The following is a 26294-nucleotide window of genomic DNA, read 5'->3' on the forward strand; positions in this document are numbered from 1 at the left end:
ATCCAGTATGAGTAAAGTCTGTGTATCTTTAGGGAATTGCTTGTGCCAGAACTTAAGATGGCTGGATAACTCGTTGGGGTCTAAGATATCTACGAAGAAGTCGTCATCATTCCTGCCTATGCCTTCCCAGGTAACATTATTCCTGTAGGTGGGGCATAATAGCACGATATAGTCGAAGCGGTATCTAAAGGGTCCTAATAGCTGCTCCACGACAAATTGTGTCTTTCCACAGCCGGTGGGTCCTACTATCAGAGCGTTACAAGGTATGTGATCTGGGTTCATATATAGATGGAACCAGTGGAAGCAATGCAAAGAATCGTAGCCGACGCAAAAGATAAAAAAGACACCATAGAAATGCAAAGGGAGGAGATAAACCGGTTAAAAGAGCGCGTGCAGGAATTGTACGATGAAATGTGCGGTCTGAAGCGTGCAGAACGGTTTGGCGCCTTGTTGACGATGGCGGGCTGGGCTAAGGAGTCCATTAAGGATTTCATGCGATACCCTCCATAGAATACAGTTCTCATTACCATTTCAATATATGGACTGTATTACGTGCGAACTACCCGCCGACTGCATTACCCCTCCCAAAACACCGATACCCAAACCGTGTAAAAAATACACCTGCCTTCATTGTAATAAGGTATTCCCCGAAGGATCCTTTGTTGGGCATTGGTGTCCCGCAGATCCTAAAGCACAGCGAACCTTAGCTGACACCTACAAAGAGGAGTAACTCTGCAAGGTGGTTTCAAATAAGGTCTTCTTATTTATTGTTAATTTGTTAAAGTAAGATAAGAGGTTTCAAAAGAGTCTTAATAATTATTGTTAATTTGTTAAGACCTTCTCGCAGGCATTTAACAAAACAACAAGAAATAATAGACCCTATCCTAAAACCCTCTTGCAGGGTTTAACAAAATAACAATAAAAAAATAAGGTATGTATAATGGAGTGCATGCAATGTAATAAATCTTTCAGCAGTAAGCAGCGACTGCAATACCATCTTTCCAAAAAGGTTTGTCAAAAGACCGTAAGCACCCTTTGCGGTGACTGCGGTCGAGAGCTGTCCACCCTCCAAGCCTTACAATATCACCGCGACAACAGGGTCTGTCTTAAGAACTGCTGCCGCCGCTGTGATGAGCCCTTCTTTGAAGAGAACTGGCATAAGTACCGCTGCCGCCGTTACCACCTCGAAGGTATTGCCTGCGAAACCCACGGTGACATAGCCGAACGCTGTTGCCCCCTTGAAACCTCCCGGGTGCTGACAAAGCGTAAGAAGGAAATTGACCAAACCTTTGTAGGCTTTGACGATGTTGAGGGCGTTAAATGGGAGGACAGGGAACACTGGGAGGCTATTTGCGATCGCTGCGGCTGTCAACGGAGTGGACAACATATTTGGTGCTGTCTATACGACGGACCACGTCCTTTAGACCATTACCTGGCGGTACGAAAGGCTTGGAAAAAAGAAAATATCTAATGAGTTCCACGGTGCTATTCTACGCCGCCTTTGCGGTTGGTGTTGCCTCTACGACAGTTGTTTGCGTACTTTCCTTTGCGGGAGGAGCCTTGGAGGAATTTGATCGCCAACGCCAAGAAGAAGAAAAATGAGAAAGATATATGATACCTCAAATCGCAGCGTTCATATGCGGTGTCTTAATTACCGCATCCGTTTACCACATGACAGAAAAAATGAGGTCCGCCGTAGCAGACCAATACTTAACCGCTCATGAGGATGACTTCTAATCACAAAGAGGATTAGCATCTACCTTCCTTTCAACGTCGAACTTCCATCGACCGTTAACCTTACCATGACTGCGTATGTGTGTGTACTCTTCACCTTGAATGACGTACCGCACGCAGTCCGGCGCCCATAGCGTGCACTCTTTACCTTCGTGTTTGAGGACCAACCTTAAGCGGCTGATGTCTTCGAAGACGACGTAATTTTTTATTTTGTATGTGATGCCTTGAACTAATTCACGCCAGTGTGTCTGTTCAACTATCACTATATCTATGAAATATTCTTTGGTGAGTCCTTAACGCCTCCTGCGTCTTAAAAGCCTTAACACACCAAGGACAAGGTACACGAATGCCTTCCGCGTAATGGTCGATCTCCCTGCATATAAGGTCGTAATCGTTGCACACCATGGTTAGGTAACCATTTGCCTCGTATTGTGTGAGTAACGCCTCTTGTTTTGAGGATAATACGCCGTTACCCTTAGGCGTCTTCAACTCCAGGCATAACCCATTATGTTTTTTATGTGCATTAAGGACTAAGATGTCGGGTTGCCCCGCCTGATACCCTTTCTGCCAACATACTATCCTTTTGCTAGCTGAGTCCTGTAGTTCTCCAAGACCTGGTGCGAGCAGTAGGATAGGGTGGAATCGACGTATGTAGTTTACGACCTTCTTATGCAGGTCAAATTCATTTTCTATTTTGAATACCAACTTGTTAGGACCGTCAAAGCGCCGCTCTATTTCATACTTACCTGTTTTCCTGAGGGTAGGGAGAACGTCACCTAACACCCATTTTCTGAACTCCTTAGCTACAGACTTTTCAGATCCGAATATTAACTCATAAAGACCCATTTCAGTGATGTAAACGGAATGTGGTTGCGCATTAAGGGTGTCAGTCAGATTTACACCCTTTATAGACCTCAAAGTTACCTTGTTTTCCTCTGAGACGTGATCAGACGCCGCTTTTCTGGAATTTACGTAACCCAAGGCATCAGCCACGGACTTTGCTTTGAAATAAAGTTTATCGCCTTGCACTATGCATTGCAGTTTGGTGTTGTTGTTTTCGAATACGCGAAGCATTATATACGTAAGGGATATTTTATCCTTTCTTGGATGAGGGAGCGCAGCGCGCGAATCAATACGCAACGCTCTTTAGCTGATTCATTTCTACGCTCAACTGGGCGTCAGACACCACGAAGATGTATGCGTTGATCTTGTCTGAGTCGCCTGCGCTAGCGTTTAAGTCACGCTTGATTTCCAGGGTAATGCCGTCCTGGGTATTTACCAGACGCAATCCCTGCCCATGTAAATCCTCGTCGTTGGTGGTTCGCATGTCAATCCACAGTGCATACTTATCGGTAAAGAACTCACCGGGTGCAACTTGATCCCCAAACTTTCTTTTTATTTCCCTGTAGATGTCTGAGGGCTTCATTCCCTGCGAATACACCTTATTTGGAACTCCATTGATGCTAATCCCGACGTTGGTGATGCCGGGGTTATGAAAGGCTTCAGAGTCGCGCTTACCGGCTTCATAAGGCTTAATAAATACCAACATCAGTCCCGTAAGACTACGACGTGGTAAATTAATGCTCTGAGTAATTACCGCGTCTGTCTTATCCAGGAAACTAAAGGTTTTGTACATTACCGCGTGGTCGTACAAGAAAGCCTTTCCAGCACTGTATTCCATGCCAGCGCTACGTGCTAGATCTTCGGAGTGTATGGTTTCATACTGCAATTCCAGGTTGGTAATGGCGTATGGATGAATACTTCCCGACAACGCAGTGCTTAACCCGCCAATGATGTTAGTCATGTTGGCTAAGGTCACTTCAAACTGCAACTCACTCAACTGTCTAGGATAATAAACCCCGTGGCTGGTAATAGCCTCAAAGTCCAATGGTATTACGTATTTAGTACCATAGGCTGTCTTGATGGCCTTTGCATCTGCCACGTCAGTTGCGTCGCCAGAATCGGTAGGTTGTGTCTTGGTGGGAGTCCTAACCTTACGTAATATTGCGCTACCGATACCCTGCTCTATTTTTTGTGCCCTTTCGAATGCAGTCAGCCACAGATCTTTGTAGGTGGTGTACAGGTCATAGTTGTTTAAGTCTAAGAGGGATTCCCCGGCGAACTTTACTCGCATCTTTGAAACGATGTTGCGACCAAGGTTGTTAACGATAATCCTTTCATCTGCGGTGGTAGGTTGCACCGCCAAATCAAACCTTAGCGCCAGGGTGCCAGGAACCAACACTAGGTTATCTGTTAGGCGGGGTACGCCTACGTACAGCGTTTCTCCTGGCTTTGCGCTAGAAGGTGTGAATGTGACTCGGTGAAAGGTGCGTTCTGCTTTCAGTCCGCCAACCTGCTTAGGTAATACGTTGGGGTTTAACTTTGAGCTTATCATATATAATGGAAGTAGAAGGTGATTTTGATCCCCTTACCAAAGAAGGTCAAGTTGATATCAATGACGAAGAATACGACGCATGGACTAAAGGCGCGGAAACCGACCCCCTAATCTACGACATGGCTCTAGAAAACAAGTATGGTAATAGATGGAAAAGCTTCAAGGCCGCCTTGAATCGCATGTGGCAATCAAAAAACCACGGCAGCCCCCTCCCTGAGTACTTGGAGCTTCAAAACATAGAGCAGCCTGAGGCAGCCGCGCGGGAAACTGTAGAGTGGGCAACGCAAGAGCTAACGCAGCGCTATTCCCACTTCGAGGCCGACGACGTAAGGCTCACAGAACGCGGAAACAAAGTCCTCATAAGCGTTCAAGACATGAGATATCCCGACAAAAACCGTTGGACCAAACCACAAGTCCTCTTTGACGAAAATGGCTCGGTCAAGGTTAACGTGGCAAGATTAAGGGGCTTCCAAGTGGCTACCCGGAGTGCGTTAGAAAGGTTGGAAACCCTAAATGAACGGGTTGCGCTAGAAAAACGCGTCGAGGGGCTACAAGAAACGTTGGAAGAAAGGGAGGCAGAATACATGAGGCAAAACCGACTACTTCTCGATGCTCAAAAGAGAGAAGTTGATGACAAAACCCAAAGAATAATAGAAATTAGAGGACAAAGAGACGATGCCCTACGCGATGGAGACCAAGCCCAAAGGGCTTTCGACCTCGCCTTACAGGAGCTAGACCTGACAAAAGAGGAAGCTAAAAACTTGCATATCACCATATCCGGCTCTTTGGAGGAACGGCGGCAGTTGGTTGTCGAAATTAACACTAAAGAGGAGCAAATCCGGCAAAGAGATCAGGCCATCGAAGACCTGGAGGGGCAAATAGAGCGGCAGCAAGAAGTAATCGAGGACCAAACTCGTACCGAGGAAGAAAGGGAAGCAGCTCAAAAGGAAGTGGAGGCCCTCGAAATACGCCTTGCGGAATTGCGGGCTCAAAAGGAAAACCTGGAAAAAGAGCTGGGGCTTACCACCAAGGAAAAAGTAAAAAGAGCTCTGGTGAAGTATGGTATTCCGCTGGCATTTGCGGTCGCTATTTCGAGCGTAGTAGGAGTTATTCTATCCGCGCCTAAGGCTACAGGCGCGGGCGTAAAGAAATTAGGCAATGGACTAACGGACTTAGGAAAAAAGATGGCAGCCGGCTTGCCTGGGCTGCTGGGTAGTGTCGTTTCCTTGGCACTTAGGGCCGGCGGCGAACTGTTGAAGTTCGTGGGGAATAACATTTGGATCTTGGTTGTCGCTATTGGAGTGGTACTCCTGAAGAAGATGAAGGGTTAATTTTATCCTTGTGTATTACTGGGGGCTTATCGTCGTCGGGTACCCGAGGTGTTCTCGACTGGGGATAAGTAAAGATAGTATTCGCGCCGCCTTGATAATGCGGAACTAGCGGCAGCACGCTCATGGTTCTAATGGGCTTATGATTCCAAATAGCATCCGTCGAAGGGTTAACGGTCGGGGCGGCATTTATTCGTACGCGGCCGGCATCGCTGGGGCGAACTTGAAGCTTCGCATATTGACAATTAGCTATCATATGGAAAGTTACCGGCGTTATGTCTTCCGCTTGCGGAGGAACGGGCTCCGACGAAAAATGAGCTGGATACCTATTATTACTTTTTACCCTGTATGGTGGCAATGGGTGGTTATTCTCATCAACGATCCTAAAGCCGGCATTGCATGAGTACCCCGCCGAAATACAAATAGTGCACATGATTAATCCCAGGCCTCCAACCTCCACCCACAATCCGGCGTCTTGCCACTTGTCGCCCACGTACTCCTTTTCCTCCAGGTAATGGAGAAACCAATCTTCCTTCGCGTGTGGGTTCATATATTTCAGCAAATAAATTTGCTTCTAAAGGCTAAGCACCGTAAGAGTGCTAATGGTAGCGTGATTATAAGGTCGATCTCTTTGGTCATGTATGCTATTTATCGTTACTACGCCCGTGTCGTCTACTCTCATTTGCAGCTTTACCTTCCCATGGCAATCAGCAACCACGTGGAAAGTCCAAACCGAGATGTTTTCGGCGCTGCCGGGGTTGGGCTCTACGGAGAAATGCGTAGGCTCCCTGTTGTTTGTCTTCACACGCATAGGCTGCAGTATGCCATTGTCATCCAGGAACCTAAAGCCCACGTTGGCGTGGCTGCTCGTGCCAATGCAAATACTACAAAGGATCAATTTCTTACCTGAATAATTCAAATTCACGGACATGCCCGTGACATCAACCCAAGATGCCTGGGTGTATTTTTTCTCGCCTGTGTAAGTCGTATAAACACAATCTACTCCAGTTACGTAGGGGTTGTTCATCGCCATATATAATAACTCAGACCAATGCTTGCAGCTGCTAGGCCGGCTTTTAATAAGTTATGGTCATATTCCTCAGGTATCGCAGGTAGGACCTTCTTTGATGGTTTCTTAACTGTGGGTAGCTTCGTTTCGTGTGACTTTTTTGGCTTCTCTACGAAGTGAGGAATGTTCCTAAGAGTGTCAGAGTTCACGTCGTTCACCCCAAACTTCATATCCTTAGTAGCTCGCTGCAGTTTGTTGTTGTATCCTACTACAGAACCAGTATTTATAGATAAATTACTAGGCATTAACCAACAACCCGGGGCTACTGCATAGTCCAACCTCGCCTTAGAATTTTGTATGGCTAGTTGGTAACGCTGTACGCCCTTGCTAATGTCGCCCTCCAAGATTGAACTTTCAAATAAGATCAAGGCTTCGGCTCGCGTTTCTTCTGCGGCGCCCGTATTTCCGATTATGCTGGATCGGGTGTTTACTTGGGCTCCAAGGATAGAATACACATAAGCTTCTATGCTGCGATTCAAACGGGCAAGGCCGGCTTTGGTTAGTCCTTTACCTTCTGGAGGTATGAAATTAAGATATTGCTTCGTTTGCTCGTCGTTGGTAATCTTAATAATCAGTGGATTGGCCCCTGCATACTTACCGCCCTCGTCTTTGAACAGAGGTCCGTCTCTGACTTCCTTAGTGGTCTTAGCGTTTGGTTCAAAGAAGGTGCTACTGTCGTGAGTTTCTTTGTGATACCCAGTGTTCCATCGTAGATTCAACGCATGAACTTCCTTATCACTTAGCTCGTGTCCACCAATCCCCCAATAAGCCCAAATATACCCCAGACCATTGTTAGCACCGACAGTGCATCTAAAATCCTTCCCTACAACACCAAACTCCTTACAAAGTCGGTCGTAAGCAGGAACGTTGTATTTATTATCTCTTGGATAAAACGTGGCATCTCCCGGCAGCGCAATAACACCCATCTCATGCAGTATTCTTCGGACGGTAAAGTGGAAGTGAAACATAAATATCGAATTCTTCATCAAGTTTGCACTTACACCACAGCCGCTAGTGGCACACCAAACCGCAAAGTTTAGTTGCTGCGGCCAATAACGCATGTTAGGACCACTTAACCATTCATGAGATTCCTTAGCGGTGGTATGATTAATGGGAACGTTTTTGAAGATATCTCGCACCTTTAACGGAAAGGAATGGTTGTTAGAGATCCGCATGTTCAACGTTAGGTCCAAGCTTGGATGTTCATTAAATGAAACCGCGGGTATCGGATAAGTACCGGTACCAAGCAATAATTCCTTTGACCAACCGGGTTCAACATGCGTTGGCGCTGGCGTTGGCTTATGCATTGGTGAATACTTCAGTTGATCGTCTATTTGATTAACCAGCGTAGGCTTCAAATCCTCATTACTGTACATTCTGGAGCCGTTATAGTAAATACCATCGGGTCTTCTTTCGAACTTACTGGGGTCTGCATGCGGAAACATCTTCCTAAAGGCCCTCCAATTCCAATAATCTCGATTATTGTGATGTGGCTGCTCCTGTATATCATTCCCAAAAGCGTCGTACATTAGTATATATAATGGATGTTATACCATCAGCACCTAAGTTGTACCCAGATGTTCCCTATACTACACCTAACGAACTAAACGCTGAAAACTTTCGTCTGAATAAAGCGAACTTAATCTTGGCTTACTTGGAAGGGCAGGCAAAACACTACGAAAAAGTCCGAAAAAAGTACGTCAGAGCCCGGAGTACGCTACATAAGATTTCGATAACTTTGGGGTCTATATCTGTTGTGTTAACGGGCTCCGCGTTGCTACTTCGCTTACTGGGCCGGGAATAATCGTTGGAGTTCCTTTGGCCGGCGTTGGGGCAGCCTGTGGTATTATCTCGGCTGTTGCTACGGGTATTATGAAACAGTTGTCAAGCAAAATATCCAAGCATGACACGACAATAGCTCTGTCAAGGGCTAAAGTAAATACAATTACCGATCTTGTCTCAAAGGCTCTGCGTGACAGAAAGATAGACGACGTAGAATTCTCGCTTATTCTGGCCGAAGAAGACAAATACGAGAAATTAAAGTCGGACATAAGGAATAAAAAAACAGTCGTAAAAAATCTTTCCGAGGAATCTCGCAAAAAGATCTACCAAGAAGCGAAGGAAGAGCTTCAAAGAAAGCTTGCTCAGTAAACATCTGCTTTGAAAAAAGCAAAACAGGATTTTATTTGCATATTGAACGCCGGCTGTCTGGTTCATATGCAAATTAATTTCACAAATCTATTTCACAAATGTGAAACGTTTTCACAAATGTGAAAGAAAATTGTGAAGGTTTTGATTGGCTAAAAACATGTGACGTAATCGTCCACTATCTTCTCGGAATCCATCCTAACAGGGGGTGGTTGGGGTCAATTTTGTAAAATATTTCATAGATTACGTCAGGGTAATAAGGAATATCCTTATCCAGCCGACAAAACATCCACTCGGCTTTTGTCATATCAGAAACCTCAGGAATAGACTTACCGGTAATTTCAGACAAAAGATAGGGAATAGCTTTGTAATATTTCCCTAGTTTTAATTTTTTCAATGTCTTCCGTAGACTTTGTGGGGTTGGCTCTTCCAAGTGATCTATGATTTTCTTCTTTACTTCGTTGTCTAAATATACCGGTCGATAACCTTGGATATGACTCATCCAGTCCCTAAAGTATTTTATTCTCTTGTATGGGGTCTTCTTACGACCTCCATTGGCATAATATTGCTCTTTGGTAGCATTTGGTGCGGCATTACGAATATTCTTACCACATTCGTAACACTGTGCTGACGTGTCGTCTTCTATTTGCATTTTCTTGTCACAACAAACATACTTATTTGGTGGTGGGGTAACAAACTTGGGTTTCAAGCACTTTACACAGAAATAATAAGCAAACTCTTTACAATCTTCGCACTCCATATATAGACTAACATATTTTACATAAACACGGGATGCGGGTAATCGCGGTACGAATCGAGGGGGGTACTTTAGACGGGTAATCCTCCGGTGGTCGTTGCGCTGGAACCCCCATCCCCTATACTACTAACTTAAATAATAATAATAATATGATAATTGTTAATCACTGAGATTTCAGTTTATCCACATAAAAACTACTATCTTTTTCGTTTTGATTTCTGGTGGAGAGGGTGTTTTTTTTTCTAGATACATGTTTTCATTCTACAGAAAAAAAATGAATTTCAATTTTAAACTGAATCATCCATGCATTTTAAAACTCGTTTTTATTCATTTTTATTTACCTGATGGTTTATATTATTGTCATATTGTAGTCTCCTTCGTGTTTTGACATAGTTGTTATCGATGATTTGGTCGGAAACCTATCAATGAAATTTTTTACCATTGTTTATTGTTCATATTTTAACTGTCGATGGTTTAAAATTGTTTCGTAAGCTTACCCTTTTTCTCAATGTCTTCGTAGTCGGCGTTTCATCTTTCGCCGTTAACATTGCGTCCGCATTTTGTTGACATTTGTTGCACCATCTTGTGCCAGGTTTATATCCATTTGTCTTTTTACCAGCTGTGTCCAAAATTCTAAACATTCGTGTTGGAATTGGATGTTTGTGGAGTGTTTTGCTGTGTCCCCACGTCGAAGGACAGGAGCACCGTCGATCGCTTTTCATAACTTTGTTTTTATGAAAAATACATATGTTTTCTCCTTCACTTACACCAGCAGCACGAGCAAGATTGATGTTACATGGACTGACACGACCATAGCATTGCTTTCTTCTAGTTTGCGTCGAAAAAACGCATTTTTTATCACCAACCGAGCCTACATTGTTGACAAATTGAGACAATGCCAAAATGCAAATTAGCCATGCTGGATGTCGTCGTCGGGCCGCGAGTGGCGGCATTTTCAAATGATTATTTTTGCTTTGTATAAACAAAAGTTTTTTTGTATAAATCAGCAGTGTATCACAATCGAAATTATCTTGCCATTGCGAAAAGGACAACCTTAAGTTTTCAGTATTTTTCTTAAGTTTTGCGATTTTGTAAAATAATCAAAACACCGGCATCAAAAAATATAAGTTGCCCTTAGTTACGCTACGCCATCTCCGAGCGTGCGCAGTGCGTTTTTCACCAGTGTCGCGGGAAGGTGTTAAGCTATTCAAGACCGACATTTTGATACCAAAATGTCGAGGGTCTAGTGAATGTTTGAATTTTTTTAACCATGTAGAGGTGAGCATGTTTTTAATTAAAGTTTCTTCTAAGTTAAAGGAGGGTTTTTGAGGCTTGTTTTCATTTTTTTAATTAAGAAAAAATTTTGATTTATACGAAATGAATCTGGAAGTCGATGGAATCAGCGAGATGGCCTTCTTTTTGTTTTTTTGATTTTTGGTTTCCACGCGGAGTTTTTCAATTTTGAAAATGCCACGATTTAATGTTGGTCGGCTGATGAAACGAAGGAAACAACTTAAAGAAGCTGATAGAAAAAGAAAGATTCTAAACGATGAACTGGAGGTAAAGTCGAAAAAGATCAGAGCAAAAGATGCAAAACTTCGGCGATTGAATGAGAAGGTAAATTATATATATTACTTACTATTTAATAAGCTTATTAAATAAGCTGACTATCAATTTAGTATTTAATTTATATTGCCTGATTTACATGTCAGTTACTGTTTATTTACAATCGAACAAGCCAAACACGAAAAGGTCAGCTGTTGTTTATCAGTGAGTTATTACCGCTATCACCTCCGATCGATCTTAAATTCACTTAAGAACACATTCCTGGTTCTTATAGGTAGACAGTTTAGTGCAAGAGATAGAAGAGGTAGATGATATTAGAGTTGAGCTGAGAAATGAAGAAGAAAAGGCAGATTTTTTACCATCGCGCGCTGTTAACGCAAGGAAGAAGAAGGAGACAGGGCAGAGATTGAAGCCGACAACATCAAGAAAGCGCAGAAGAGAGACACTGGGAGCTGCAAAGGAGATCCATGAAGGTGAAAAGGGGGCAAGATATGGCTTGGTCGACACTGTGGACAAAGCTGTCAAGGCAGAGGAAGCAGTCAAGATCATAGAGGAAGCCAAGTGTAATAATCTAAAGCAGAAGGTTTTCCCTAAGTTGTATAGAAAATCCTTAGTTGAGTTTGAGAAGTCTGACTCCAACATGGTTAGATCAGTGGCTGTATATTATAGTAATGGTGTAATGGGTAAGAAAAAATATCGTTCCACCTATAAAGCTAGTTCTTTTAAAGTTAATAACCAGACAACTTCTCATAGCCCTAGATCAAAAGCTAGTCGTTTAACAGTAGCAGGCTGCCCCATTCCAAAGTTGGTGCCGTACCACAGGTTAAATTCCTTCATCAGTGATATCAACATAGGTACTCTATATAGTGTATGGGATACTCTTTGTTGGGATTTGGATGAGAGGGAAAAGGTTGCTGGGGTGTATCGAAACCTAGAAGAGCTCGTAATTAATCTAGCTTCATTTTATCTTAATAATAATTATGATATTTTGAGTTTTGGTAATCCTGATACATTCCATGTTGCTTTGGGTGGTGATGGAGCTCCTTGTGGCAAGGATGATACAGCTGTAGCCTGGCTTGTCAGTATTTTAAATATTGGGCAAGGCGTATTGAGTAGTTCAGAGAACTTCCTTCTTTTTGGAGCTAACTGTGATGAGAGCTGTGTACCAGTTAGAAGATTTGTTTTGCAACTGATGAAAGATATTGACAGAATTGAGAAGACTACCTTTCCTATTTCCTGCAATAATGGCAACGTGCGTCAGATCAAGTTTCTTTTTTCAGAATTCCCAAACGATATGAAAATGCTGTGTTTTTTAACAGGTGAGTTAAGTAATAGTGCTACTTATTTTTCTTCTTTTGCTGACGTATCAACAGAAAGCCTGAAATCTAAAACTGCTCTCACTGGTACTTTTGGACCTGAAACATCAAATCAATGGAAGCCATGGAAGTATGACCACCGAGTGAAAGTTGCTGCTGCTGTTGAAAAGCTGAAATCCAAGGTTAGCAAAGAAAAAATCACAGAAACCACAAAGAGAAGTAAGATCACAGCATTCATCTCACAGCAGGGTAGCAGACAAGAATTTATCCCTATTATAGGTAAACGAGTCGATAGAATTCATGTTGATCCTTTGCATCTTAAAAACAATGCTTGTGCTTATGCCTGTAGTATCCATAGCAACTAATCATGTATGATAATTAGCTAAGTTGCGAATAATAAATAGTTGATCTAGATATGGCGTCGAGTCACTACATATGGCGACGAGTCGGGATCTAAAAACGCCGAAAAGAAGCAGAAACCAAGAAAAAGGGAAAAGAAATCAACTCAAGAGAAAGGAAATCAACTCAAGATAAACTAGGATCCGACCAGTGAAGAAGAAACAGCAGCGAAAGAAGAAAAAATCAGAAGAGTCATTCGAGCACGTGCAGAGAAACATGTCCGACAACGACGAAGACCCGACAGAACCACCAGCAGCAGAAAAAACAGAGATCAAAGTATTTACAACAACAAAAGCACTAAGTATTGAAAAGTTCAAAAACCCAGAGAATAGATTAGAAACGGGTAGAGCTTGGGAAGAATGGTTAGAGGATTTCGAGGAAGAAATATCCTACTTAGAAATTGAAAAGTTCAAAGACAAGGTCAGCGCTTTGAAAATTTACGGCGGACCAGAAATCAAGAAACTTGCTCGAAACCTACCAGAACCGATAGGAGAAGAAATCGAGGACGACTACGAGAAACTCAAGAGGAAATTAAACAACCATTTTCTACCTAGGAAGAACAAACACCATGCGAGATACACATTTAGCAAGGAGAGAATGGAATCCAACGAGACAATTGTCAATTACGCGGCAAGGATAAGAGAGAAAGCAAAGGATTGCGAATTCGGAGTCCAACTCGACGAGCGTATCCTAGAACATCTGATCCAAACAGTGTCGAACGAAGACCTCATTAAAGAATGCATTAGAAAGAGATGGAATCTGGATCGATTCATAGACGAAGCAAGCCAACGCGAAGACATCAGCCAACAAGTGAAAGACATGAAAACCGAACACAAGGTGGCGAGACTAAATCGTGGCAAACCACCAACCAAACCACGACAACAAAATAGAAGATCACAGCAAAGACCAAATAACCAGCAAGCAAGAAGACAACAACAAGCTAAACCCGGAGGATATAACAACACCGAAAAACCGTGTTACTACTGTGGCAACGCAGGAACACACAAACCAGGTAAAGACTGTCCAGCATACGGGAAGCAGTGTTTAAAATGCGGAAAATACAACCAGTTCGCGAAATGCTGTAACAAAACACAGAGACAAGAAAAAGAGAACAGTAGAACCGCGAGACCCCAGAGACAAGTGAAAAAGACCGCAGAATCCAGCAGTGAATCCGACGAGGAATTCCTACAGCAAACAGCCAGCCACATTGACCAGAGAGCCAAAAGCGTGAGATCAGGAGGAAAGACGAATACCATGCGATTAAGAATAGCAGACCTAGACGCAGACATGGAGCCCGACAGTGGAGCTAGCGCTAACATAATGGACGAGTACCAATTCAGAGCACTCAAGCACAGATCTCAAGAGATACAGGAACTGTTTCCAAGCGAAGAAAGAGTAAGAACCTTACAGAGCAAGCTAGAGGTCAAAGGAGAATTTCCAGTAACGCTGAGAAACAAGACCAGAGGAGTGAAGACGAAATTCCTAGTGATAAAGGGGAAGATGGACTCACCACCACTCATAAGCAAGAAGACACTACTAGACCTAGGAATGCTCAGAATTGAACCAGACGGAATACTAAAAGAACCCAACGACCTGAGAATCAAGACCGTTAGCACAACCTCAGACGACATCGAGAGACTCCTGACAGAGTTCGACGACGTATTCCAAGGAATCGGATGCTTCAAAGAGAAAGATACGGGAGAGAGCATGCAGGTCAAGCTTGAGATGGACCCAGACGCGACACCCATAGCACAGAAACCGAGAAACGTACCCTATCACCTGCAGAAACCCCTGAAGAAATGGCTAGACGAAGGGATAGAGAAAGAGATATTCGAGAAAGTCACACCCGGCGAAGCGATAACTTGGTGTTCACCCCTTGTTGTGCAGCCCAAACCAAAGTTTTCAGAGACCAAGAAAGATGAGCTAGAGCCACACATGATAAGAGCCAGCATTGACATGAGGATCCCCAACGAATCCATGAAAAGAAGCAGATGTGTACAAGCACCGAAAATCGATGACTTCATATACCATCTCCATGATTGCAAAATATTCTCGAAGCTCGACCTCAAACAGGGATACCATCAGATGACACTGGACCCAGAGACGAGAAAAGTAGCGACATTCAGTACACCATGGGGGAATTATCGACCACGAAGACTGATTTTTGGAGCCAAATCTTCTCAAGACGTTTTCGATGAAGCGATGTTCAAAGTATTTGGAGACATCCCGCACTGCCTCAACCAACGAGACGATATTCTGCTAGGGGGAAAAGATAAAGAGGAGCACAAAGAAATTCTGCAAACAGTACTACAAAGAGCCAGAGATCATGGAATCACGTTCAACAGAGAGAAGTGTGAATTCGAAAAAGAGGAAATCGAATTCTTCGGTCACGTGTTTACCAAGAACGGACTGAGACCATCCCCTGACAAAGTCAGAGCGATCAAAGAGTGCGGAGCACCCAAGAGCAAAGAAGAAGTAAGAAGTTTCCTCGGGATGGCCGGATACTTAGACAACTTTATTGAAGACTACGCAAGCATCGCATCACCACTCCACCAACTGACGAGAAGAGAAGTCAAGTTCCAGTGGGGAAAGAAAGAACAGAAGGCATTCCAGACAATACAAAACAGCCTATCTGACAAGAAGACAATGGCGTACTTCGACCCAGACAGACAAATTATCCTGAGAACAGAGGCAAGCTTCAACGAGGGTTTATCTGCAGCTCTACTTCAGAAGACAGAAAGAGGTATGCAGCCGGTACACTTCATAAGCCGCACAATGACAGATGCTGAAAGAAAATACAGCCAGACAGAGAAAGACGCACTCGCCATCAAGTGGGCCAAAGATCGACTAAGAGTGTACTTACTGGGAGCGCCAAGGTTCACAATCATCACAGCACATAAACCACTATTACCACTATTCAACAAGACAAAGACCAATATGCCTCCAAGGATTGAGAAGTGGGTTATGCAGATGCAAGATGTAGACTATGAACTGATCTATGAACCCGGAAAGGACGAAGCCGACCCATTAGACTACCTCTCCAGGCATCCATTACCCGAGACAGAAGACGACGGCACCGAGAAGATCATCAAATGGACTGTAGAAGCAGAGCATTCAGTAGTTCTGGAAAGGATAAGAGAAGAGACACTGAAAGACAAGACATTGCAGAAACTATCTCAAAGGATAGCGAAAGGTGACTGGGAGAAATTCCGAAAAGACAGAGACATAGAACCCTACACACACATAAAGCAAGAACTATCAACAGCGGAAGGATTGATCTTTAGAGAGGAAAGAATTGTACTACCAGAGAATCTTCAAAGAAAAGTAGTGAAGATAGGACACAGTCTAGGACACCTTGGGAAGACAAAGACAAAGAGAATGTTAAGAGAGAAGTATTGGTTCCCGTATATGAATCACATGATAGACAACGCTATTGACCAATGTTACGAGTGCCAGGTTGCAACGAAAGACAAACAAACAGAACCAATCAAGGCTTCAAGTATTCCAGACAAGCCCTGGGACACTGTATCACTGGATCATGGCGGACCCTATCCTGACGGACACTACAACCTAGTCATTATTGACAAAAGAACAAGATACCCTGTCGTAGAAAGAGTATCATCAACTTCTTTCACAACCAACAAAGAGAGGTTGAAACATGTATTTGCGACATACGGGACACCAAGGAGGATAGAAAGCGACAATGGACCACCATTCAACTCAAGAGACTTTGAAGACTTCGCAAGAAAAGAGGGATTTCAGCATCACAAGGTAACACCATCACACCCTAGAGCGAATGGAGAAGCTGAAAGGTTTATGCAGATGCTGAATAAAACAGAACAAATAGCGCACCTACAAGGCAAAGATAAACTAGAAAGTCAGAACGCAATTCATGACATGCTCACCGCATACAGGTCAACTCCACATCCAGCAACAGCAGTATCACCCTACGAGGCGATGAGGGGAGTAGCTGTAAGAACGAAGCTCGATTACATAGCACCCAACAAACAGACATCAGAAGAAGACGAACAGATAAACAAGAACGACGCAAGATACAAGGAGAAGATGAAAGTGCAGAGAGAAAACAATCGAACAAAGGAAAAGAGACTGCTACTCGGAGACTACGTGTTAGTCAAACAAGAGAAGAAAAACAAATGGAGCACACCATATGAACCCATATTCTATACAATCTGCGATATTCAAGGATCCAAGATAACAGCAAGAAGAACAACAGATGGACGCACAGTTTGTCGGGACGCAAGTTACTTCAAACTAGTCAACACTGTCATCAACACAGCAGATGAAGCAGAAACGGTTGGACCAAGCCAGGAAGAACCGAAGGAGACAACAGACACCAAGCAGGAAGACCCTAGAGAGAGAATTCTGAGGGAAACCAAAAGTCATGAGGATCGGAAGAAACCACCGAACAACGAAGAGAAACAAGCGGAGCTGAAGGAGAAATCATCAAAGATGACTCAAGTTAAACAGGAGAAAACCGAAGAGCGAGTGGAAAGAGAAAAACCACAAGATGAAGGAGAGAAAGCAAGCTGACCAAGAAGGGAAAGACGAAGACCCAAGAAGTTTGAAGACTACTATATGTACCCTTAGGGATAGAGGACATGGAACATTGTTATAGTTGAGTTTTATTGTACTTGAACATGAAGAAAAAAAAGATAACAGTATTTAGCAATGACAGTAATTAGGTTATATGATTCGGTAATCATACGGAAGAGACACATGGACATTTGGAAGAAAGGGAGAGATGTAGTATCCATAGCAACTAATCATGTATGATAATTAGCTAAGTTGCGAATAATAAATAGTTGATCTAGATATGGCGTCGAGTCACTACAATGCCCACCGTCTTTTCCTAGATGAGTTACTTAATCAGTGCTCAAAGAATGTGTCAGGTGTTTCTTCTTTTTCAAAACTTCCATCACATTCAAAACTGGTAAGATATGTTGAAACATTACGAACAAAATGTAATCTTCCAAGAGTGGCAAAAAAAGTTATCAAGTGGTTTGAGGATTCCAAAAATTCTCAAAAGGACAAATTTGACTATCGCTTCACAGGTAAGGATTCACGCATGTTTTTGCATAATTTCATGTTTTTATTTGAGATCATAGAAGAAGGGAGTGATGGACAACACTATCAGCAACGTTTGTATGCTCTTGTCCTTATTTGTCTTTGTTTGCGAGATGCAGTTTCTCTTTTTTGTCGCACTGATATCACAGGTGATCAGGTAAGTAAACTGAAAGACTTATGTTCTATTTATTATCGTGCTTACTATGTTTTTTATTCAGTGAACCCCACAGTTTGGACTCTTGGACATGTTGTTGCCTCACACACTGAAGATATGCTGATGAAGTATGGGGTGGGTTTGGCCCTGAACTCAATGGAGGGGAGGGAGGCAAAACATATCTCAATTGCCAAGTTTTCGCAAAATACTTTCTTCCAAAATCGCTGGCAGCAAATATTCCGCCATGAATATGTTTCTCTCATTTGGCTGAGAGAGAGGGGTTTCAATCTTTCTAGTAATTATCAATCGAAACTGTCATACATCCCTAAACGTGCTGCTCTACCATCCTTTTTCAACTGTGGATTTAGCAAGGAGGAAAATGATGAAAAATGTAGGTTTTGTTGCCATCCCTTGATGGACAAAGTTAATGTAAGTATGGAAAAAGGTAAGTGGGTAAACTAGAATCAGTATTTTTTATATTCCATTGCTTTGTTATATCTTTATTAGTGACTCAGCTGAAAAGGAAGGATAAAATAAGCTTGCAATTAATTTTTATTTGAAAAGAAACTTTTTTTTTTTTGCTATTCTAGATTTGCTTCTAGGCTAGTTTGTTCATTTAGTAGCTGCAAAACATAGTGTTGTCTGCCCTTTAATCCCTTTAATCTAATTGTCCCTGTACTGTCCTGCCCTGTTCCAGCCCCTTGAACACCCTACAGCTGTTCCTATCCCCTGCCCCCCCCCCCCCCCCCCCCCCCCCCCCCTTCTTCTGCTTCCTGGATATTCCTTATTGGCCCAGCCTTGCCTCTCTTTCCATGACTAGGTAGAATGTTTTTATCATTGATGAAAAGAAAGTTACCATAAAATTCCAGTCATAAGTCCAGAGCTATGCAATTTTGTAATGAGATTTTGGAAGGCCCATAATTTAAGGGGCTTATAAATTGAGTTAGGATTATTAATAATCTGATGCACCAGGGCTTATGAACTGTTTTTTTAGGTTACTAGCTTGTGGTACTCTTTTTTTGAAAGCCAGCCAATTAAATTAAACAAAAAACTTCTTTTGAATGGGAAAAGCCTAGTTTATTGTTTAAGTTACAGCTTTTGAATAAACTTGCAGATTAACTTTCTAAAGTATAAGAATGCATGTGTCAAAAAGTATTCATTCATATTATTTTATTTTCAAGAATTAATATTGACTTATTTTGTGAAAATAAGTGGCTGTATTATTTTTGTAGTTCATAGAGTGAAGTTGATTTTTGTTTTACAAAACTACAGTTGAATATTACAGCTGTGTATTGTCTAAGCCAATGGATCTAAATTATAACAGCTTTGAAGCAAATGATATGAAATGTTTACCTTAACCTTAGTATTTTATTCTAAAAAGACTGAGTGGAGCATGAAAACCAAGTATTTATTAGCTTTTTATATAGTATGTATAAGTCATAGCTATAGGCAGCATCACAGTATTTGCTGTATTTCTTCTAGTTTATGCATTGTAAATATTTTTAAAGTAATTAATTCATGAAAACCAATTATTTATTAGCTTTTTACAAGGTATTTATAAGTCATAGCTATAGGCAGCATCACAGTATTTGCTGTATTTCTTGTTTTCATACTTTGTAAATATTTTTAAAGTAATTAATTCATGAAACCCAAGTATTTATTAGCTTTTTACAAGGTATTATAAGTCATAGCTGTGAATAGCACCACAGTATTTGCTGTACTTCTTGTTTTCATGCTTTGTAAATATTTTTAAAGTAATAAAGCCAAGTATTTATTAGCTTTTTACAAGGTATTTATGAGTCATAGCTGTGAGCAGCACCACAGTACTTGCTGTATTTCTTGTTTTCATGGATTGAAATATTTTTAAAGTAATTAATTCATTAAAGCCAAGTATTTATTAGCTTTTTACAAGGTATTTATGAGTCATAGCTGTGAGTAGCACCACAGTACTTGCTGTATTGCTTGTTTTCATGCTTTGTAAATATTTTTAAAGTAATTAATTCATTAAAGCCAAGTATTTATTAGCTTTTTACAAGGTATTTATGAGTCATAGCTGTGAGTAGCACCACAGTATTTGCTGTATTTCTTGTTTTCATGCTTTTTAAATATTTTTAAAGTAATCAATTCATTAAAGCCAAGTATTTATTAGTTTTTTACAAGGTATTTATAAGTCATAGCTATAGGCAGCATCACAGTTTTTGCTGTATTTCTTGTTTTCATACTTTGTAAATATTTTTATATTAATTAATTCATGAAAACCAAGTATTTATTAGCTTTTTACAAGGTATAAGTCATAGCTGTGAGTAGCACCACAGTATTTACTGTACTTCTTGTAGTTCATGCGTTGTAAATATTTTTAAAGTAATTAATTCATATGAAAACCAAGTATTTATTAGCTTTTTACAAGGTATTTATAAGTCATAGCTGTGAGTAGCACCACAGTATTTGCTGTACTTCTTGTTTTCATGCATTGAAATATTTTTAAAGTAATTAAATCATGAAAACCAAGTATTTATTAGCTTTTTACAAGGTATTTATAAGTCATAGCTGTGAGTAGCACCACAGTATTTACTGTACTTCTTGTAGTTCATGCATTGTAAATATTTTTAAAGTAATTAATTCCTGAAAGCCAAGTATTTATTAGCTTTTTACAAGGTATTTATGAGTCATAGCTGTGAATAGCACCACAGTATTTGCTGTACTTCTTGTAGTTCATGCATTGTAAATATTTTTAAAGTAATTAATTCATATGAAAACCAAGTATTTATTAGCTTTTTACAAGGTATTTATAAGTCATAACTGTGAGTAGCACCATAGTATTTGCTGTACTTCTTGTTTTCATGGATTGAAATATTTTTAAAGTAATTAAATCATGAAAACCAAGTATTTATTAGCTTTTTACAAGGTATTTATAAGTCAAAGCTGTGAGCAGCACCACAGTACTTGCTGTACTTCTTGTTTTCATGCTTTGTAAATATTTTTAAAGTATTTTTTTTACATTTATTTAATCTTGTAAATAATCATGACAATTACATTAAAGGACTTTCCATCAGCCTCTTTAGATTATAATATATGTCCCATAAGACTACTACAAGTTCATTTATGTATCGATACATTATCTTTAACCAGTAAAACAACATTTTCTAAATAAAAAAATGAGAATTCTTTTTTGATGGTCTTAACCTGTCAGACAGTCAAATAACTAAATTACTCTTTAAGTACTGTGTTATTTTCACAGCCAATGTGAATCAGGAAAGGTGAGGGAATTACTAGGATTTTTTATGCAAGGGGAGGGGAGGTGAACAAGTGCAATATTAAAAAGCTAAGTACACCATACATAAGGAGGTAAATTGTGCATGAAGTGGTGTAACCCTTTGGTCACACCCTGGTGAATAACCATTTCTGTGGAGAAAAAGCAGGGTTTTAAAGGATAGTCGTATTTGTTGCAGAAACAATTGTGAGTGGTATGCAGTCTACAGTCTCTACAGTGTTTGATCTCTTTTACAGAACTTTCTTTCTTGAGGCTGCTCTCCCAGTCATAAAAAGCTATGAGCCAGGAGATACTTGCTAGTAGAAACAACTTTGACAAGGGGTTGGAGGTTGCTCTATCAATCAAAAAATAATAATAAAAGAAACAACACCAAAAACAATGACTTTTGAATAATAGTTTCCTTTAATTTCTTGTTAAAATCATTTCTTTGAATACCAAAATAAGAAGGGACATTTATGTCCCAGATATAGAAGCCTTACATTCATGTACAACCATCACTACAGGTAGAGGAAAAATTACAGAGAGAATTATTTTGCTGTCAATATTAGTGATTGTCATGTCCTTGGTGGTCAAAGGAGGTCATATATTTGGCAAAAGAAAATGTTATTAGATAATGAAATGCAGTCTAGTACTATAGTAAAAGCTGAGGCAGTGTTAACAGTCAATGATCCAAGATTTTTAGTCATGTTCTTCAGTTGTGTTGAGGTCCACCACAAATGTTCCATTCTCCATAATGATAGCTTACTGTAAGTTCTCCTTTTTTGTAGTTGTACATGAACGCAAAGTCCTTGCTCTCTTTCACGATGACCGAAATTTTGTGTCCACTTCTTACGCCTGATGCGATTGTTTTCTTAAAAAAACTCATGACTTCAGGGCCAGACATGCCAGTCAGGAGACAGAAGAGCTCCTTCACAAGACGAATGGTCGTCAACGAAAATACCTCTGCTTTTTTATTTTTGCTTTGAAAGCAAAAAGGTGGAGCAAAGCCATGAGATATTCTGACGACACGTGATATAACATCAAAGAATTCCCGTGGAATAAAACGGTGAATCTCTGCAAAAAACGGTCTTCGAAGGGATCTACGGCCATTGAGACGACGATGGATGCCTTCCAGCCATAGCTTTGCTTCATTTTGGATCAGTGATCCAGCATGAATTTGCCTGTTCAGCACAGATCGGGCGCTCGTATCGTTTGCACTGAACTCCCACAAAATGACCAGTTCTCCCACAGCAGATTCCATAAATCGTTCCTTCCTTTCCGTATCTGGAACTGAAAGTCCAGCAAGACATCGCCTCAGTTTTTCGGATATGCCTTCCTGGGCTTTCAGTTTCTCATCTACTCTATCACTATCATTACTACTATCTAACAATTCCGCCATAACCTCTTCCTGATTCAAAAACACCGCCATTTTGTAAATTCGAATAGATTAAAGCGCGCGACCGCTGAACATAAGAAACGGCGAACATTGTCGATTTCGATTGCGTTTTTGACCACCAGAACTGTCTACTATTAATAATAGTAAAGCAATTATTATTATTTTTTGCTAAATTTAGCGAACAGTAATACCTTCCAGTATAGTTTGATTACTGAACTATAAAGCTGCAATGTGGAAACTGTCACTCATAGGTTAATAACACTCACACAAAAACCAGAAAATAAGTATGTGTTTATGCGGTTCACCTATAGCACTATGTATTTACTTTGACAGCGCGAGGTGTTTGTTTGCAGCTTCGATCACGATCACAATGTACATGTTTTGCGCTGTGTATAAAGTTTTAACTTATATGTATATATTATAATATATAGCCATTTACAAAAATTATGGCCGTTTCAAATATACATACATGTTTATCAAGAAACTCAATGGCGGTTTACTTATCTCCTGCATGTAGCTAGTTCAGAGGTATCCCTGCACGATATATGTTTCTTACTGCACTATTTATTTTGCTAACCTAGTATGCGAATTGTAGTTGATATATTTTCTAATTGTAATTGTAATTGTAATTTCTTTTTTGTTTTGTTGTTTTTTTCTTCAAAAGTACTAATCCAACTATAATTTGTTATATAAATTTCTAATATATTGTAGTTTTCTTTTATTTTGCTCTTTTATTTATTTATTTATTTATTCTTCTAAATTGTCTACGGTTTCTCGATCTCTTCTTTCTTTTTATCTAGTTTATTTCCCTCCCATTTTATACCTTTTCTCCTTTTCTATCTCTTTTTTATATCCTTTCATAGATTGGCTCATTATTTTCTAAACTTGTTAGGCCTTGAATTTCAGCATATTTTGTGTCTTTGTATTCCGGTGGGAAAACAATGTTTGGTAGTTCTTCAATCACTTTGAAATCATACAGTTCAGTATAAATAATTTGCCCGGGACGCTAGAGATACACATGGACAAAAAATGATGACTAATTAAAATGAATATTAAAGATAGACTGTATTCATTGGTCAAATACTTAGAGTGAGTGATATATTATTATATTCAATTCCAGCAAAATCCAATTCATATCAGTAACTTATAATCCATTCCATTCACATCTAATCACTCTCAGACACGTGCAATCCATCCCAGTCACATCCAATCTATCTCAGTCACATCCAATCCATCCCAGTCACATTCAATCCATCCCAGACACATCCAATCCATCTCAGTCACATCCAATCCATGCCAGTCACATCCAATCCATCCCAGACACATTCAATCCATCACTGTCACATTCAATCCATCTCAGTCACATTCAATCCATATCAGACACATCCAATCCATCCCAGTCACATTCAATCCATCCTAGTCCCATGAAATCCATTCCAGTCACATCCAATCCATCCCAGTCCCATCAAATCCAATCCAATAACATCCAATCCATCCCAGTCACATCCAATCCATCTCAGTCACATCCAATCCATCCCAGTCCCATGAAACCCATCCCAGTCACATTCAATCCATCCCAGTCCCATGAAACCCATTCCAGTCACATCTAATCCATCCCAGTCCCATCAAATCCAATCCAATAACATCCATACTATCCCAGTCACATTCAATCCATCTCAGTCACATCTAATCCATCCCAGACACATCCAATCCATCTCAGTCACATCCAATCCATCCCAGTCCCATGAAACCCATTCCAGTCACATGTAATTCATCCCAGTCACATCCAATCCATCCCAGTCACATCCAATCCATCCCAGTCACATCCAATCCATCCCAGTCACATTCAATCCACCCCAGTCCCATGAAAGCCAATCCAGTCACATCTAATCCATCCCAGTCCCATCCAATCCATCTCAGTCACATCCAATCTATCCCAGTCACATCCAATCCATCTCAGTCACATTCAACTCATTTCAGTCACATCCAATCCATCTCAGTCAAATCCAATCCGTCACAGTCACATTCAATCCATCTCAGTCACATTCAACTCATTTCAGTCACATCCAATCCTTCCCAGTCACATCCAATCCATCCCAGTCACATTCAATCCATCTCAGTCCCATGAAACCCATTCCAGTCACATCCAATCCATCCCAGTCCTATCCAATCCATTTCAGTCGCATCCAAGGAAACATCCAGTCCATGTTCATCATATATGCATGTCATCTCAGTCACATGAATTTCATTTCAGTCATGATGACATACAATCAATTAAAGGTTCATTAATTTCCACAAGCATTTGATAATCTTACGCGTTTTTGATATACCTAAACCTTAAATTTACGTCAACATAAGTCGGTGGCATTACCCTTTTCTTGCTTTTATCCACCTGGGCGTATATGGGAATTTCATCTCCTTGATCAAGCCTGTTTCTTGTTTTCAATGAATCATCAATTTGTGCATAGATTGGGATTTTACTCTTGTTTTTTCATTTATGATAGAGGGGTATCTATCAATTCGCTTCTGCCTAATTAGCAATAAATATATAGTTTTTATGCCTTAAAACTATTTTAAAGATCTAGAGCTAAATTTTAGTCGGTACGCAATGGAACTATAAAAGAACAAGGTGTCTACTAGTATAATCAACGACTGGGTTTCAATTTTTCCCAAGGAGGATGACCTTCGATAACAGGGAATTTTTTATTATAAAATTGTAAGTTATCCGATTATAAAAGTGGTAATTTAACCGTAAAATGTGGAGGCATCCTGCAGTGCAGACCTGCTCGCATATCTTGTCCCAGGCTCTTTAATTTGTAGAACTTTAATATCGAAGTCTAAGCCATTCATTATTGTTAATTGATATTTGTATAATACAAGTTTTGCGTCGTGAATTCGCACTGAGAAGGAAGACTCACGTAAAGGTCTTCTGACCCAGGTCATGTTTCTCTCATTTTTAGTATTAATGCGCCCGATAATTGATACTTACTTATTAACACTCTTATTGGACGCCTCATCTCCTACAAAATATATCGTTATATATGGTATTTGTATTAATATGCAGTATAGTATATTTATGTTATTATGTGAAGTGAAACGACAGAGTTGATGGAGGCTCGGAGGCGTTAATCAGTTTGCGGCACAATCATTTGCTTCGCGCGAAGTGGCAAATAAGGCGTCAACGTTCCTTCGCCAACGAGCTCTGTCGATTGCGAGCAGCAGTAAGGGGGACTCGCGGAGCGCCGGCATTGCCAAAAATCACAAATCGAAAAACACCAGGGGGGGGGGGGGTTTTTGGAGCAGTGACGAGGCCCTACAGGGGGTCTTGCGCGATCCGTCGGCAGCGCGAAAAGTCCCTTACTGCTGCTGTATTTGGGTACCGCAAACGGAGGTTAAGATATTTGTTGGATATACGATGCATGAATGTAAAAAGTTCACCAATGACTTCTGTATAATTTGCCTAAGATCCAAAGTTAACATACCTAAGCCTCGGGGTTTCTGGTGTTGTGGTAAAAAAATGCAAATAGAAGATGACACGTCAGCACAGTGTTACGAGTGTGGTAAGAATATTCGTAATGCCGTACCGAATGCTACCAAAGAGCAGTATTATGCCAATGGAGGTCGTACGAAGACCCCATACAAAAGAATAAAATACTTCCGAGACTGGATGAATCATATCCAAGGTTTGCATCCGGTA

General features: G+C 40.8%; 3 protein-coding genes across 5 annotated transcripts in view; 2 read left to right on the forward strand and 1 right to left on the reverse strand.

Annotated features, from left to right (window-relative positions):
* The window catches only part of LOC116287275 (uncharacterized), a 125680-nt gene that overhangs the window by 68742 nt on the left and 30644 nt on the right, over window positions 1-26294 (forward strand). The gene's annotated exons all lie outside the window — the stretch shown is intronic.
* Window positions 10899-18558, forward strand: LOC116287922 (uncharacterized). Its single transcript, XM_031694630.2, has 4 exons — window positions 10899-11048; window positions 11272-12661; window positions 17587-18396; window positions 18542-18558. Exons 1-4 carry the CDS (start codon window positions 10899-10901, stop codon window positions 18556-18558), a joined length of 2367 nt encoding a protein of 788 aa, XP_031550490.2.
* Window positions 21602-25764, reverse strand: LOC148913705 (uncharacterized). Its single transcript, XM_089035248.1, has 2 exons — window positions 24969-25764; window positions 21602-23603 (listed from the first exon to the last, which is right to left on the reverse strand). Exon 2 carries the CDS (start codon window positions 22628-22630, stop codon window positions 21914-21916), a length of 717 nt encoding a protein of 238 aa, XP_088891374.1. The 5' UTR covers window positions 22631-23603; window positions 24969-25764; the 3' UTR covers window positions 21602-21913.

This window comes from Actinia tenebrosa, unplaced genomic scaffold (assembly GCF_029948245.1).
Source record: "Actinia tenebrosa isolate PJP-AT-01 unplaced genomic scaffold, QUT_ActTen_1.0 PGA_scaffold0__85_contigs__length_37466705, whole genome shotgun sequence".
NCBI classification, from domain to species: domain Eukaryota; kingdom Metazoa; phylum Cnidaria; class Anthozoa; order Actiniaria; family Actiniidae; genus Actinia; species Actinia tenebrosa.

Bases quoted from the DNA above. Each gene is read 5' to 3' on its own strand.
- LOC116287922 (XM_031694630.2), top strand. From the start codon at position 10,899: ATGCCACGATTTAATGTTGGTCGGCTGATGAAACGAAGGAAACAACTT. The intron at 11,049-11,271 runs GTAAATTATATA...TGGTTCTTATAG, and splicing joins TTCGGCGATTGAATGAGAAG to GTAGACAGTTTAGTGCAAGA. The intron at 12,662-17,586 runs GTATCCATAGCA...GTCTTTTCCTAG, and splicing joins TGCTTGTGCTTATGCCTGTA to ATGAGTTACTTAATCAGTGC.
- LOC148913705 (XM_089035248.1), bottom strand. From the start codon at position 22,630: ATGGCGGTGTTTTTGAATCAGGAAGAGGTTATGGCGGAATTGTTAGAT.